Source organism: Mus musculus, chromosome 5 (assembly GCF_000001635.26).
Source record: "Mus musculus strain C57BL/6J chromosome 5, GRCm38.p6 C57BL/6J".
NCBI classification, from domain to species: domain Eukaryota; kingdom Metazoa; phylum Chordata; class Mammalia; order Rodentia; family Muridae; genus Mus; species Mus musculus.
In genome coordinates, this window is record NC_000071.6 from 31,999,078 (window position 1) to 32,016,355 (window position 17,278).

At 42.6% G+C, this 17,278-nt stretch overlaps 1 protein-coding gene across 6 annotated transcripts in view; it reads left to right on the forward strand.

Moving 5' to 3' along the window:
- The window catches only part of Babam2 (BRISC and BRCA1 A complex member 2), a 386,973-nt gene that overhangs the window by 301,100 nt on the left and 68,595 nt on the right, over nt 1–17,278 (forward strand). For all 6 annotated transcript variants that reach the window (XM_011240687.3, NM_144541.1, NM_181279.1 and 3 more), the window contains 3 exons: nt 2,284–2,383; nt 5,633–5,703; nt 8,158–8,240. In XM_011240687.3, the coding sequence (XP_011238989.1) occupies nt 2,284–2,383; nt 5,633–5,703; nt 8,158–8,240 (254 nt within the window). The remainder of the gene's footprint in view (nt 1–2,283; nt 2,384–5,632; nt 5,704–8,157; nt 8,241–17,278) is intronic.

The following is a 17,278-nucleotide window of genomic DNA, read 5'->3' on the forward strand; positions in this document are numbered from 1 at the left end:
TGAACTAGTGGTGAAGCAAACCTCTTACCCTAAGCCCAGTTAGAACTCTTTTTTCATAACACATGACAGACTTCAGCTAGTGAAGAACAGAAGCTAAGTGGTTCAAAGGTGGATTCCAAGAATGTTAGTCCATCGTATCCCATATCAGGCCAGTCTGATGGTTGAAGAGACCCAGGTGAGTGCTAAGGTATCAAGAGGGATGCTGGCCCACCTGCTCTGTACATTGCAGTATCTGCATCAGGGAACTTTCTCCTCATCAGCATCCTGACCCCGAGGACTTTAGGGAACCACAGCAGCTGTTTTTCCCCACCCTGTAGCCTTTTATAATCAAATTCACCCTCCCCTCAGGAAGCACAGTATGTCACTAAAGATATCAGGGACTCTAGTGACCTGCCTTCTAATCGTGGTTTGACCACTGATGAGTTGTGCAAGCCTCAGGCCAATTCCTGTATCCTCCAAGCCTGGCTGTCTTCCCCTGGAAAGGTTCAATGATTCTTGATTCACCGAGTTGTAGAGAAGGCTAAAGTGAACAAGAATATCTAATAACAAGTGTCAGTTTAATAATCAGAAAGATGGACCTGGCAGAGAGAGAGAGAGAGAGAGAGAGAGAGAGAGAGAGAGAGAGAGAGAGAGAGAAGAATGAGAGAGAAGAATGAGAGAGAAGAATGAGAGGGGGAGAGAGAGAGAGAGAGAGAGAGAGAGAGAGAGAGAGAAATGAGAGAGATGAGAGAGATCGAGATTTGATTCAGAGGATAGCCACAGACTACTTTCCTTTTATACAATTTAGCAAATGATTAAAGATCTACCCTATAGTGTTTTATACAAACCAAAAGCCCATTGCAGTCAGTTGGTTCTAGGGAATTGTCCAAATTAGTTGACTTCTTTTGGGATATGTGATACCAGGGATTATTTCTCTAAGGAAGCTGTGGATAGCCTGGATCTTTATGCTGTTTTCTTTATTTTTCTACATTATATGTATATTTAACCAGTAATCACAAGGCATAAATATTAGACTCCTTTTTTCCTATAGAATTTCTCTTGATCTGTTTCTTAACCTAGTGGAATCATTAGAACCTGATAAAGAATGTGCCTTGTGTGTTAGGGGCAGGGGCAGAAAGCTGGCCCCCAGTTCCCAGGGTGCAGCACTTCTCCTGGCCTTCTTCCATTGTCCACACTACCTGTGAGGAGCAGACCTGGGCTCCGTCTTGGGCAGTTGCAGAGCACAGCTGTGTAGGTGACTGTGTAGCCCTGGCACAGGCTGCTGCTCTCAGTGTCAGGTAACAGGAACTACAAAGTTAAGACCGAGTATTTTCAGCCTGTCTCTGACCCCCTCCCATCATCTGGCTTTGTTTGTTGGGATTTTTCATTCTCATAAGCAAACGTAAATTTCATCTTTACCAGGAAAATTAATTTTAAAAATCTGCAGTCAAGAGAACATGTGTTTGGAGTTCAGAGTGTCCCCTGTGTCACAGCCCTAGACTGAGTCACCCTGCCCTACATTCTTTGGAAAAGAGTTTCCAGGTAGTTACTGTGACATCCTCTTCTCCACACACAATGCTGGAGCTGGGAGACTTGTACAATAAATAAGCACATTATTATTCCCCAGCATATTACAGGGGGGTTATGGACAGTATAGAAACATGTACATTAAAATAAAACAAAAAGAAGGACAACATGGGGATCAAAAGGACAGACTAAGGGTGAGATCCTTGCTGTGAAGTTCTCAACTGTCTTTTCATCATTGTGCACTTAATTTCTATGGGAAAGTTTTCACTGTATGAAACAACTGTTTGAGAATCAATATTGTGTATCAGTGATTGAATCAGTGAATAGTGATTGCATCCACTTGTTCTTGTCCCTTTGTCTTGTGTGCCTTTTACAATACAATAAACTCTAGAACTGGCTTTCCACTTCCCTGTGGCTCAGGCCCAGGGTTTGATGAATAACTTATCTTTGTCCTGCACTACATCAACACAATGAGCATAAAAATGTGTTTAAATAATGTCTGCCTGCTACTGCTCGGACACTTAGCTGGGCCAGGTAGAAGCTGTAGGTTTATACTGCTGTGTGATACCATCTTGAGTTGTTCTTTATGATATATAACCTGTTGCAACAAAATGAATTAAAATACAACCATTTAATCATTGTGTGAAGGCCTTATTCCCATTCTCATTAGCCCTCAGCAGCTGGTGGCCATACTGGGTGAGATGGCAGGTCTGCTTGGGGCATCGTGCCCTGTGTGCCTCGGCCCTAAGACAAGGTCCTGTGCTCTTGTCCTTTCAGTGCACTCGGAGGCTCCTCTGCTCTTCACATCCCTGCTTTCCCCGGAGGAGGATGTCTCATTGATTATGTGCCTCAAGTGTGCCACCTGCTCACCAACAAGGTAAAAAGCAAGTCCCTGACCCCTGTCTACGGAGAACCCCGCTCCGGTACCCTGCAACAGCTGTCAGCTCATGGTTTGTGTGCCAGCCACCTTTCCCTTGTCTACTCTGAAGGACAGACAGTTCGTGTTTCTCCTTCTCTGTTGTCTTCTTCCTCCCCCTTTTCTGATGACCCAACCTCCACTGCTTGTCTTATATTCATCCCGTCCCTTCACACATGGTGACTTAATCATCACTTAAAGTTTCCCATATCCCCTACATGCATTTGGATGCCTCTTGTGCATTCTTATGGTTTTACATTTGTGAACCCCCTTCTCCCAGTCATCTGGTGTATAATACATGTGTCTGCAACCAGTTCATGTCAAGATAATTCTTTAAAACGGCCTTCAGTTCTCTCTGCTTTCTTATCTCACCCATTAATTGTCTGTCCTTCATTCTTATCGTGCCTGGGAGCAGTTGACCAGAGCTTTTGCTCCTCTGGAGTAAGCATTCTGGGTCAGCTGGCCTTCTACCTGCCATATCAGATGATCTAAAGCCTTCCCTCAGCTGTATTCGTGAACATGTAGCTGAGTTTGGTGGTCCACTATTTCCCAAAAGTATGAAAATATACTTGTCAATGTCTAGCCATGATATTTAGCTGAAAACTAGAAATTTAACACACTAGTCACCCCTCCCACATGGACTGTGACTCAGTTGGTTTAATTGCCAAAGTGCTGTTTTCTTTGCTCCTGTTGACGTGTTCATATTGGCTGGGAAAATAGATCTTTTGTTTATCTCTCTCATTCAGAAGATAGCTCATCTCTATATAGGACATATTTTTAAAGAACAATAATATTTCAGAGGCTTTAGTATTATTTCTTAAATGTCAGGGAAACTGAAATCTGGCAAGACAACAGTGAGTGGGACTGGCCCAGATTCTGAGGTACTGAGCTCCTTGGAGTGGTGGCTTCTGCTGAGACAACCCCTCCCCCCATTCGCTGCTCCCCTCTAAGCCAGCATGGAGGGCAGGATTCTTATTTACATTCCGGGGCTTTGCAGTGCCTTCAAATCTGTGTCCCAGAATTCTGGAGAAAAATGTAAATTATGTCTTCCAGAACTGAGAAGAAAGGCCTTTTTAAAGTTCCCCAATTGAGATTAATTTCTAGTCATACATTTTCCTCAAAAAAAAAAAAAAAAAAGAAAAAGAAAAAGAAAAAGAAAAGAAAAGAAAGGAAAAGAAAAGAAAAGAAAAGAAAAAAAAGAGTATGGTTTTCTCAGAAATATAAGAATCAGTCTGTTTTCCTTATCTGCTTCCCTTTCATTAATTTTACTTGTCCTTAAAATTGTGTTCCTCTGTTTATTCTAAACGAGGACAGCATGGACTGCTTTTAGGAGCAGTCTCTTCAAATGAATTTCCATAATTACATCGGAATCTATCTTTATAGCCAGTTTTGTTGTGGGTTTCTGTTAAAATGCTTTTCTGTTTTTAAAATCAAGTACACAGAACTGTTTTCATCCCTTTTTTAAACAAAGCCACTTAAGCAAAGTTATCATCTGTTTTTCTTTTCTGAAAATAACATCTGATCCTGCATTAAGCCTGCAAAGTAAGCACTGTTTGTGTGAATTGACATAAACCGCGATTATATAAATAGAATTGTTTTACTTCTTGAAGGTAGAGCCTGGCTATCAGGACCACTGTGTCAAGGAGATGCCAAGAACTTTATCCTGACCCTCCTTAGCCCTGGGGACACAGTGTGGCTGCAGCCAATCTAAACAGTTTTGGTGGTCTCTCTCATTCTTTCTCTCAGCTACAGTGAGACCATTGTAAAGCATGTTTTTATGGTAGAAGGTATTGTATAAATAACTAACTTTCAACTATCTAGCATAATGATTTAACATTTTTTGTAGAAACTGTCATTTCCTGCTAACAAGGATATACAAAAATGTAAAATAAATCACCTATTGTAATACTTCTCATTCTGAATATTAAGATTTTTGAAAGAATAAAGTATTATTTTACCCTTTTAATTTTATCTTACCTTTTCACTAGGAGTTCAAGATAACCAAAAAGCTCCACTTAATGACATTTCTTTATAAAGAATGTCTGCTGATAAATGCAAAAGGAATAATAGAACTTTTTTAGATCAACATTTTTAAACTTCAAATGAAATAAGTCAGACAAGAATATTTCAACTAATCCTGAAACCATTAGGTGAATGGTTCATGAGGACCAAGCCTTCACATACTTCAAGAGCTATGCCTGTCTGGGGCTAGAGAGATGCCTCAGTAGTTAAGAGCATTGACTGCTCTTCTGAGGAGCTAGGTTCAAATCCCAGCACCCACATGACAGTGCACAGCTGTCTATACATCAGATTCCTGTGGATATATGTCACACAGACATACATGCAGGCAAAACACCTAATGCACGTAAAAATAAATTTTTAAAAAAGATGCATTTGTAGATTGATCCTCCTGAGAAGTAGGGTGTGTATGTGTGTATGTATTCTATGGCATTTTCTCACAGCGGCAAGGGAGAGCATCCCTTTACAATGGAGTTGTTTAACCAAATAATGAAGTCCAGTATTACCTAGGAAGACTTTTTGCCAAAAACCATTAATATAATCTAATCATACTGTTAGCTCTTAACTCCCAGTGTATAAGAAAACTCAGAGGGTAAAGGAGACAGAAAATTAAGTCTATAAGAAAGTTAACCCAATCTCTGAAAAGGCAATGCTATTTATGCATGCTAGTATGGACAGACAGATAAGTGCCAGTATGTGTCATACATGGGACATACATGCTGTTATTATGTGATTAAAAGATTTTTAAAATATAAGCATATTACATTTCCAGTCCTGAGTTAAACAGTGTTTTGAAAACAAGGTTTTGGAGGCGATGAAGAAGAGCTGATGTAGACAGGGTAGCCAATGACATCAGAATACTCACTGAACCTGCTGAGTATGGCAACTGTATTTGTGGCTTTCTAAGGAGAATGTCGATTTTTTTTTTGAGTTGCATACTAAATGAAGAATTTGGGGTGAACCATCAGAATGTCTCTAATTTCCTTTGAAATGTTTTAGCAAGATTGATTGACAGGTTGATAGACAGCTGGATGACACAGCTAGGCAAAATACTCACAGTTGTTGAATATAGGGTGGGAATAGAGGTGTTCATTTTCCTGTTCCTACTGCTTTTCTGAGCCTTTCCAGTTTTTCATACTAGAGCATTTTCAGTCTTTCTGTACTAATTCCCAGTTTGGGTTCACATTCCAGGTACAGTATGTGATTCAAGGCTATCACAAAAGAAGAGAGTACATCGCAGCTTTCCTCAGTCACTTTGGCACGTAAGTTCTGCCTTGTGTGTTTGGCTCTTACATGGGATGCTGTCTCTCTTCCACTCTGGCTGTGGTGCTTACCCTAGAGCTCCCAGGATGGCTTAGCTTTTAGCATTCATTAGCAAATAATAGAACCAACTATGCTTTCTGAGCAGCACTGTGTGCTCCCAACTACAGCCACCATGGTAGTGTTCTTTGCAGCCATAATGGGCATAGAGCCCACTTCTAGTGGAGCTTGGGGCTGATTCTACACTTTCACCTCCAATGCCTTCTAATTGCCACGACTTTTATTTTCTTTCTTTTCTTTCTTCTTTCTCTCTCTCTTCCTTCCTTTCTTTCTTCCTTTCTTTCTTTCTTCCTTCCTTCCTTTCTTTTTTTTGGGGGTAGGGGGCTACAATTTTAAAATTAATTTTTAGGTTAGCATATAAGTAATGGGTTTCATTATTCATTTTCCACGCACACATGTCCCTCTCCTTTGTTCTGCGCACCCTCCCCGTACCCTGTCTTTCCTTGCTGGTCCTGGTCCTCCCCACCCACCCCCAATAACCTCCTTCTCCCTTTCATGTCACATGTATCTCATTACTTGATTCTTCCTCAGACTTTCCTCCCTTCTCCTGCTCCTCTGCCTGCTTTCATGACCTACATATACACATTTAAATGTAGATTCCACAGATATGAGAAATATATGTGCCATTTGTCTTTTTTGAGTCTGCTTTATTTCACTTAATGTAATGATTTCCAGTTCCATCCATTTTCCTACAGGTGCCGGGATTTCGTCCTCCTTAATGGAGAAATGAAATCCCATTGTTGTGAAGCACATTTTGGTTGTCCATTCAACTGATGATAGATATGGGGCACTTTATAAATAAATGTATTGTAGGTAGCCCTGAAACCTGGAAGATTAGTGACCCAGTGAAGTCCCATGTGTAAAAGTCCCAGTGAAGAGGGAACAGCAAGGCAGACATCACACTTCCCCAGGACTTAGGGATCCTGACAGGACTGCCACCAGCAGTCCTCACAGATGGGGAAGGAGACCTAACATTATACATAATAGTGGTAGTAAATATTAGTACTCTCAACTTTGAGTAGATTACCTTGGCCATCTATGCCTTAAAATGAAGACACTAACACAGTGACCGACAAAATGGAATGTGCACACCATGAGCTACACACATCCATTAGGGCAGAAGAAAAGTAGGAAAAATGAATTTTCATGTGTTTTTAATGTTACTCTCTTTTAATAAACACTTTGTATATTTTATTATGCACATATTATAATAACAGCATCACTTGTATGTAGTTACTAAAGTACAAGTGATTACCACTGTATTACCATATTATGTGTTTAGGCACAGAAGGCATTATATTTTGTTTTTGCCTATGAGGAAGTGGATTAAAGAGTTCAGCCCTCACTGTTACAGTATTAGGTTAATTATACATTCATAGGACAGAATTGTTGGTTTAGGTCTGAGCGACAAACAGACCATCCTTGAGGGGCTCACCTGATCTGTCTGTCTCCTGAAATGTCTCAGTATTCAACTGGGAACCGTCAATATCATTGACTAGTCGGGAGGAGACATCTCTAAGGCTTCAGGGACTCAATTGTGTGAATGAGTGTCTTCTGTTCACCAGTTCATGAACAATATTGTCACACTTTGGTGACAACATCCTTTAGGCACTCTGATCTTGTCAGAAATTGATGAGGCAAGCCCACCAGGTTCTGCCAGCCCCCTCAGCAAGTGAGGAGCTGTTGTGCATTGGCACCCCCAACAGAACTTCCCACTGATGCTGCTGCTTTGTTGCGAAGATAGAAGCTAAGGTTCCAATGCAAGAATTCATTGTACAGTCTCAGTTATACTGTCAGTATCATTCTTGTTTAGCCTCTAGGTAAAGTGAGACTTGAACTCATTGTCCAAGTAGTCAGGTGACATATGGTATGGTAATGTCATCTGTACCTGGCTTTGTTTTGTTTTGAGACAGGGTCTATCTTTGTAGCACAGCTGTTGAACTAGCGATGCAGACTAGGCTGGCCTCAAACTCATAGAGATGCAGGGGTCCACCTGTCTCTGCCTCCCAAATACTGGGATAAAAGGCATGCGGCATCATGCTCAGTGGACTGGTTTCATAGTTTGTCTTTTTACTCATAACTGATGACTGATGTTTCCATTTCATGGTTTGTCTTGGTCAGTTTTTCACAGTCCTATTAAAAGGTTTACCAATATCATAATTTCCTGCTAGATGAGGAAGCTAAGTGTCTAAAGGTTAAGAGATTGGAGTGAGGTCATAAACAGTAGGAAGTGGCAGGGCTGCAACGTGAGCCTTAGTGTTGTCATTCCAAAACCTAGACCCTTGCCATGCTTCTGGGTCTTAAGTCTGTGTTCATTTGCCTTTTAAATAGAGTCTTAACTTCCATTGCTTTTAAAGCTTTTTTATGAGGGTTTATTTGTGTGTTTTCTTACTTAGAGGTGTCGTGGAATATGATGCAGAAGGCTTCACAAAACTTACTCTGCTGCTGATGTGGAAAGACTTTTGTTTTCTTGTCCACAGTGAGTATACTTTGGCTGTGCACATACACTTAGGAATGCAATAATCAGTGTGAGAACCTTTGGTGCTTCCACGTGGTCCATTTCATTTTACCATGTATATATTTATATTGAAGTCATATTTTCTCCAAACCATTGTTTCTCATCCTTTAATGTGATGTTGCCCCACAGAAGACATCTGACAAGACGTTTCTTACTGTCACAGTGGATGATGGGTCCAGTGATCAGCTAACAGTTTGAATGTCCTTCTGTCCCAGAACAGCCCCTCACAACAGAAAATACAAAATGTCACTATTGCCAAGATACAGTGACCCTACCCTAGACAGATTTCTGTTTCAAAATATGTATCTGGTGTCAGGTCTCTATATTTTCAGGATTGCTGAGAGCAGACTCGCGTTGGCCTTCTGGTCACTAGTAAGTGACACAGAACATAGGAGGCAGTGTTCTGTGCTTCCCCAGTAGCCTGTGATGGTTTTCCACATTGTAGTCAAATGTAAATGGTTGTTATATAATCAATCAGTAGTGGGTCAGTAATCACTGGTCCGTCTCGCTTGTGGATGGTTTAGATCATAGTGCTTTGCTGTAGAGGAACCAGTGACCCGGGGCATCAGGCATAAGCTGCAGGTCAACTAAACCCTACGTTCCTTGGCGACTTGGTGTATAATGTTTTTGCTTAAGTCGACAGCCAAGGAGTTCCAGCTTTTCCAGCTTGAGCTAGAACAAAAGCAAGGGTTCAAGCTGGCTTCTTGCAGAGGCAGAGCTTCCTTACATCTCACTAATCCATATTAAGAAGGGATACTTTGGCCCTAAATAGATGGTGTCAAACAATGTACAGATATCGACTCTGGAGCGTTTTCTTCCCCAGCAGGCTTAGGTTTCTAATTGTAATTTTAGATTAAAATAGTTTCAAATTCTTTTTTTTTTTTTTGAAACCTGATTTCATACCAGCAAATGGTAAGGGATGAAGCCCCTAAATGCCCACAAGATGGGAGGAAAGGCTCCCTTTGGAACCTGATACTGGCATACCTCACCGAGCCTGTGGAGAGCTGGCTGTGTGTTTGAGGATGAAACTTCTTCCTTCTCAGTGTTATTCCCAGCTTGTACGGTGCTCCAGCATTGTACGGTGCTCTTGCTTGGTAGCACATTCTCCATTAGGACATTTTTTTTTAAACATTAAATCTGGAAAAGGCATTTTGTATTAATTATGTGTGCAGATAAACAGTTTGAAAGAGAGCTCCAGCTTGGGCATGCCTCCAGCTCCACCTTTTTCAGATCACTGGGTCAGGCTGCTTCTGCTTTAGTTTGTTCAAACATGCGTGGTGGATGGGAAGGCTGATGTTAGGCTTCCTGCAGACATTGCCATATGGCATTTAGCCCACAATTAAAAGTACACTGGGAAAGGAAGCCTCAAAATTACTACTTTTCTTACCTGATACCCAGATCCCAATTGCAGCATCAGATGATCTCTCAGGACTTGAAAGCATTGCCTGATGTGACTATCTAACCTAACTCATCCACAGTCGGCTACACTTTGCCTCCAGCGGCCGTGGTCGTGGTGGTCATCAGATGCTGCCAGAATGGCTGTGGATAACCCGGTAATAAACTGAGTGAATACTTCAAGCAGCTCCTTCTTCTTGAAGTAGCCTGACAGCACAGATATTTTTCGTAAAATTTACTTCTATTTCCTAGTCATGTTTTTTTTCAGTCCAGCCATATCAGGCATAAAAGGAAAATATCTTCTTCACATCCCTTAGTCCTAGTCTTTTTTTCCAGCATGCAACTCAAAATGGCATGTATTAGTCCACTTCCTGTTACTATAACAATATACCCAAGGACAGTTACTTTATAAAAAAGAGCAGTTTGTATAGCTCATAGCATTAGAAGTCCAGAGTCTTACATTGTATTCCAGGCTCCTTGGCTGGATTACAGTATGGCAGCAAAAGGAACCTACTGCATACAGAATGTCCAATGTATTGTGTGTCTTAGCTTCATAACGATTCATTCCCATGAGAATGGCACTAATCTTTTCCAACATGTACTCCAGTGCTCTAACCACTTTCCCATAGGCCTGCCCTCAAAGATTCTACAACCTGATAGCACTGCACTGGGAACCAGCATCCGGCCCAAGAGTCCTAAAGGGGCAAACCATACCAAGTGACTGAGGAAGTCATTGCTTGCACTGATGTTTGGGATAAAAGAGCCCTTACATCATGGCTCCTGCCAACCCTCTGTCAGTACCTTCAGTAGTCACAGTAAGTGCTACTGCTATGGATCTCCTGAATAATATCATCTCCCTGGCATTGTGTGTCCAGTATTGCTCATGACTCCTTTCCACCAAGTTGTACGTTAAAATTGTAACCCCGTCATATTTTAATGTAGCTGTGAACTGCCTTCTTCAAAAACAGACTCCTCAGGCACACCTTAGAATGGCTGCCTTAAAACCTGGGGTTTCATTTGTGTTTTCACAAATGTTTTCCCAAACTGTCACCCCTTTCCTCCCCAGGCTGTTCACTCCCTTGTCCCTTAGTGTCACTGCCTACATAGTGTTGGCTCTACTGGAGGATAAAGGCTGTAAATCAAGGGCCTTTGATGCTATTTCCTACCCCTTCCCTAACTCACAGCCTGCCTTGAAACACATCATCCCCATCCATTGCCTTGTTCTTATCTAAGACTTAGGACCTGCTGCGGCACACTGGAGCATGATTAGATAATGTGTTTTCCTCAGCTACATACACGGTTATGCATCTGACACTTACCTTCCTTTGGAAGCATCTGCTCACTTGGTTCCAACGCCCAGGGGACCATTTGTTCCTCTTTATTTTTTTCCCCTGTTATAAAGATGGGAGGTGAATATGGGGTGGCAGGGACTTGACAAAGAACACTGCAGTGAATTATTCTGGGATCTCAACATGTGAAAGAGGAGGAAGGAAGCGCTTGGAGATAGAGCCAGATAGAGCTGGTCTCCCGTGGGTGGCTCCACAATGTCATGGAGGTTGAAGACCTAGCAGAACATGAAACAGCTTCTCTGACTCCCTCTGCATCCTCGCATTCTCCTAGCTCATCAAGCCAAGTGTCAGCAGGGCAGCTCCTGTGCTCAGTGAGCCCAGGGACACCAGAGGAAAGGCACCCTCTCCTGAGCCATATGGTGCTGGCCTCAGTCTGCTTGGATGTACAGAAGCAAGAATGCCTTAAGAAGAGATGCTATCCACATTCTGGGCTCCCCAGGCAACACCGCAACACCCTGGCATTCTCATACTTCTGAATATGGCTGTACAGCCTTCCCAGCTGCTCACTCCTACCTCTCCTTGTCCTTGATCTGTATCTGGAGTCATAACCACAGCAGGAGAACCATTCTCTCTCCTCCCAGAAATTGCTAGAGAGGTTTCCTGGTCACTATATGAGAAGTACTTACCGTGATTGGGCAGGTCTATCTGTGTCTGCCAAGTTATCCTTACCTCTGGTAGTGGATGGAACCCACAAGGCAGCAGCAGTTCAGAATGCTGGTGGTCAGAGAGCTTATAGCAAGGTATGCCAATGACACAGAACACAGCATCCCTGGGGAAGCCACCTCCCTTATTTATTGGCTCCAGGCAGCTGCAAGTACCAGCATGTGGCTCATGGTGGCTGAGTTGAGATCAGGACTTGAAGGGAGAAGTGGGTGGAAGCTATGACTGACAAGATGTCTTTCCCAGTATCTGTAAATCGTTGTAGAGCTGGCCTGGACAGTGTGCTGTATCTCCTGAGGAAATGTCTGTCAACTGCAGTCTGTCTGTCCATTTTTCTCCTCTCTTTCTCCATAGCCTGTAAGGTCAACTGTGTGCATTTTCATATTCAATACTCCGGTTAGGTGTGTGTGGGTGGGCGTGCATCCCTCAGGCTTGGTCTCCAGGCATCTCATAGTAGTATAGCACAGGGCAGACAACTGCAGCCTGCAGGCCTCAGCCTGTTTTGATGTAGTACCCAGCCAAGAAGAATGTCCCATGTTTTTATAAGGTTGTTAAGAAGCAAAAGGAAGAGAGAAGGGAAAGAATACGCAGTGGAGGAGGTGCATGGCCTACATGGCCTAAAAGCTGTCATTTCTCCCTTTGCAGAGAGCGTGTGCCAGCCCCAGCCTCGCTGATAGAACCAGGCAAAGGTGAAATACAGCTGTATGCTGCTCTAACACAGTGTTTTCTGATTCGCCTGATGTATATCAGTGATGTAGAAAATAAAGTAATGCTACCAAGCAAATATGAGTGCATATGTTTCAGATGGGACCAGAACTGTGATGGCAGAGTCGAGTCTTCAGTATAATAGAGAGGTCTCTTCCTGGAGGTGACATTTCACCCAAGACTTTAATGGGCAGGCCATTGAAAAGCCAAGGAAGAAACCTACAAGGAAGGAGGTCTGCAGAAGGCCTCAGCGCCTGGGGCATGATGGTCTATGTGTTCGGGGGTTCTTTCTAGTGGTTGCTGTTTCTTAGATACTTTCTTAGTAGTTGGTTCTCAAGATTTTCATGTGCATCTTTGGATTGGCATAGACTACTTCAGATTAATAGTGACTTAAAGCTAGTAGGATGTAGCAGCTCTGCCCCCCACACACACTGTTTGTGCTAGTAATTGTCCCATGTGTCTGTCATACGAGGGTATGTTAACTGTAACACATTATAGTTGCTATAACACTCTCGTTTGTAAAGGAAGGATTTCCTCTGTGCACCATTGTGTTGTGTCCTCTCATGAGACTTGGGCAGCTCTACTTCCCTGCAGTTGTCGTGGAGGAGTCAGGCGAGTAGTGGGCTTCATAGGGTCCTAAGAATGACGAATCTTGTTCTGATCTCTTCCCCCTCCCAACTTCTCTCCTCTCCTCTCCTCTCCTCTCCTCTCCTCTCCTCTCCTCTCCTCTCCTCTCCTTTCTTCTTCCCTCTCCTCCTCCTTCTTCCTCTCTCTCTCTCTCTCTCTCTCTCGTTCATCACCTGTCTTTTCTGTGTATCTCTTTCTTTTCTCATTTGTAGCTCCAAAGCTTATATTAAGGATATAAATATTGTTTCTCAAAGGGTTCAGTCTCTAGCAGAACTTAATATTTATGAAGTCAGAGAAACTTGACAACTTCAGACTAACTCTGCTAGTTATTGGAACAATCCTTTCTGTACATGAGGCCAATAATATAGAAATCAAGAGAGCTTTTGAAGGTGTAAGTAAAGCCCAGAAGCCTGTAATCGCTACAAGGGCCCGATCTGGGCTGCTTTTGTCCAGCTGCGTGCTTCCTAGTACAGCCCAGGGGAGTTCCTGGATGGGGTCACAGTCAATACCACTAAGAGTAAAGCCATCCTCTCAGCTGCCTCTGCCCTGAGCACAGTGCTGTATGCCCTTGCTGCAGAAGCAGGGTGCCCTATGGCATAATCTAGCAGGCACAAAAAAGTTGGCTGCCAGGTAATTCAGTAACCCCCAAGCTGTGATGTTTCTCAAAAGTGACTTACTTTTTTGGGTCCAAATCCCACTTTTAGGTATATTAATGAATGTACTTGAAGAGATCAGACTTGGTAAAGTGACTGAGGGTGGGAACCACAATGATATGTATTAGAAATTGTTTTAAACCAGAGCTGTACTTCACAATGTTTATGTAGGATTGGCATATTTACTTCTCATGTGAGAGATTCTTAGTTTTATATAATCATTTGTAATATTAATAACTATGAGAGCAACAGGAACTAGTTGATTATTAGCAAGAAATAAAACCTGTCTATTCCTTCTATTGTTCAGAGTGCTAAAATATGTGGAAAAACAGAAGGGGAAAACAAGCCTCCTTGTTATCATGGGACTCCTGGGCCTTTTAACTAACTCACACATTTTGATTGGTCTTAACCCAGGACTTGTGTGAAGCTAATGGTGGAGACAGGCAGTTCTCAGCTACACATGCAACATGCCTTCCTCCCCGGGTTCCCAGCTCAGAGCTCTGGCCCCGAGCAACCACCATCACTACTTTGACTCAAATTGAAACTTCCTTCTTCTTTGGAGTTCACTTTCTAAAAGCCTATTTGCAACTTCTGGCTCTAGGTTGAAAATTTCATTCACAAACCTTCCTGGGTAATATTCCCTTGTGAATTCTTAGACTTCAATAACACCTTTTTAGAGAACCAAAGGGATGTCTTTTGAGGAGGGGGCTGTGAGTCAGACCTACAGTCAATGTAGATTCGTGTTCTCTGTGCCCCCTTGAACCTGTGGCACAGTTCTCCTTCATGGTAACTAGTGGAGTAAAGTAATCTTGAAAGTGAATTTTTCTGATCAGAGTTCCTGAAAAGTTTCAGTCATTTTTGACCCCAAAATGTACTAGGCTGCTTTCCAATTAACAAGTTGTAACCAACGTAGGCCTCCTGCTTAGAAAGAAAGCCACATTCACAATAACTTATGGTATTGATCTCCTTGAGTGAAATGATTTTTGCATAGTTAGCATTAAAAAGGTACCATTGATGACTTACAGGCAATCTTTGGTGCAGAACTGTGGCTGTTGACAATAATAGTCATCTCTATAACAGAAACTCTGGGTATGCTGTGCCCCAGATGCGCTGATCAGTACTTTGTTTATCTCATGATTATTAATCCACCTAGCACCCTTCTATGAGTCATTACTAGTTTTACCCTGTGTAGCAAAAGACCATACTGTGGCACAGTAAAATTCAGTGACAGCTAGGACTTCAATCTCGGAACTGAGCCATGGCTTCATTATGACACTGCTCCAGATAATCCACTGGTAATGTCCCCAGGTATGTGTGACAACTTTCAAACTCCTTCAGAATTTCATGACAAATCTGGAAGCCCCAACATCAGGAGCAGAATGTCAATGTCAAGCCCCACAAATAGACATGACCTCTCCCTTCTGAGGAGTGAGTGGACTTCTCCAGAGGTGACATTCCTAGTGGTGGCAGTTGTGATCTCTTCCTGAGAAACATAAATATACAAGCTGGAGATAAAAATTCACTCTGACCATAGAAAGAACAAACTATATGGTTTAATGAAAGAATTAATGAGCAACTGAGTGTCCGAAACTCAGCATAGACAGTGAATGTGGCTAATGGTTCATCACACAGAGTTCAGAGGGACCTGCAAGATCCCATAATCGCCCAGGCCCAGGAGGTGATACAGATGTGGGAGTGGCCCTGGTCTAGGACAAGGGGCAGGAGTTGAACTGTGGCCAAGTGTGTGCTCCTTTACGCACTCACCATTGGTTATTCGCTAAGTACGGTGCAAGCAGTTCTGTGTGGTGGACGTACTGTGAGCACCTAGGACTCCTTACAAACAAGAGCATTGAGCCAGCAAGATGGCTCAGCAGATGAAAAGGTTCTTTGCCACTAAGTCTAATCCCCTATACTTGATCTCTACATGGTAAAAGGACAGAACTGACCCCAAAAGTTCTCCTCTGACCTCTACGTGTGTGCCCCCTCCAAATATTGCATGTAATCAAAAATTAAAATAAAAAAACACTGCAAGGCCTAGTGGTACCAGCTTATATTCCAGCTACATCAGGAGTCTGAGGCTGGAAGGACCCACAAGTCCATGCTAAGGATCCGGTACAATGTACATTCAAGACCAACCTGAGTCCCATCTCAAAATGTAAAAAGTAAGCTGTCTGTATAGCTTATGGTAGAACACTTGCCAAGCACATGCAAGAACGTGAGATCACGCCCCAGTGCACGAGCAATAGAGAAAGTAACAAGCACAGGTGAAAGCAGAAGTCGCCCAGGCTCCTTGTGTGTGCAACACCTGCACTGCAGCTTTGTCTCTTGTCTCTTCTCCCAAACCTCCTTGTCATTTGCTTTTAGAATTCTCTGGAGTATTTTGAAGCAAGTGTAAACCACATCTCTTGTATCGTCTATGAATACTTCCGTATGCATCTGTGTGTATCTCTAACAGTGGTGATTTCTAAGGAATGCATCCTACATTCTTATAGCTAATTCTTTAACGTCAGGTAATTCTCAGTCTGCCTATAAGCTTCCCTGTTGGTCTCAGATATGCCTTCTTCTTTGCAAGGTTTATTCTTGTGCATGAGATTGTGTGCATTATATGCATGCAGGTGACCACAGAGTCCAACGGGTACTGGATCCCCTGGGTCTGGAGTTACACACAGTGTAAAGCTGCTGACGTGTGTTGAAAATTGAATCCAGATCCTGTGGAAGATCAGTAGCACTCTCCACCACTGAGCCATCCCTCCAGTCCCTCGGACATATTGTCTTTACAGCTAGCTTGTCCAGATCAGGATCCAAAACAGGATCCCTGAATCTCGGAAGTGTCCCTAAAGAAAAGCGGTGGTCCTCAGTTATGGACATCACCTTCTATTTTTCTTTTCAGAGTATGGTTAAGAAAATCTGCTGAGGTAAGAAACTGTTAAGAGTATCAATTCACCCTTAAAAGAGGCAAGATCTTACCCTATGTAATACCTGACATTGCAGAGAGTTACTAGCTACCTCACTTAGACTATGAGCCATTCAATCTTTACGTCAGCTTTGAATAGAATTTTTAGCAGTTACAGAATGTATTTGTCAGCTCTGCTACTATAGAATTTACAATATTTGCTTTATAGTGGGACCACACGGATATAATGTTTTTCTTGTTTTCTGTTGTATAGTGTGTTTTGAGGTCTGTACATGTTGGCTTATGTGTTTTAGAGTTGCGTCCTTGTTGGTTACTGAGTAGTATTCCACCCCAGATAGTGAATATTGGTTTTTTTGCAGTATCTGGTGATTACGAATAGTGCTCCTTGGATGTAATTTAAGGGAGATCTTTGTTTTGACAATGCTTTTAGTTCTGCTTAGTTAACTGTGGGGTAGGAATGCTGAGTCACCCATCCAGTGTGTGTTTAACTCAGTCATCCACCACCATGCTGTAAAGCAGTGTGACTCTTTACAGTCTTCCCGACAGAGCGTGAGGTTTCTGTTCTTTCGCATGCCTTCCGGCTCTCGCTATCATCAGTCTCTAATCGCAGCCACAGTGGGGTCTGAGAGACTGTCCTGGGGTTTTTAATATGCAATCCCTCATGTGCAGTGCTGCTGAGTGCTCTGTGTGCTAACC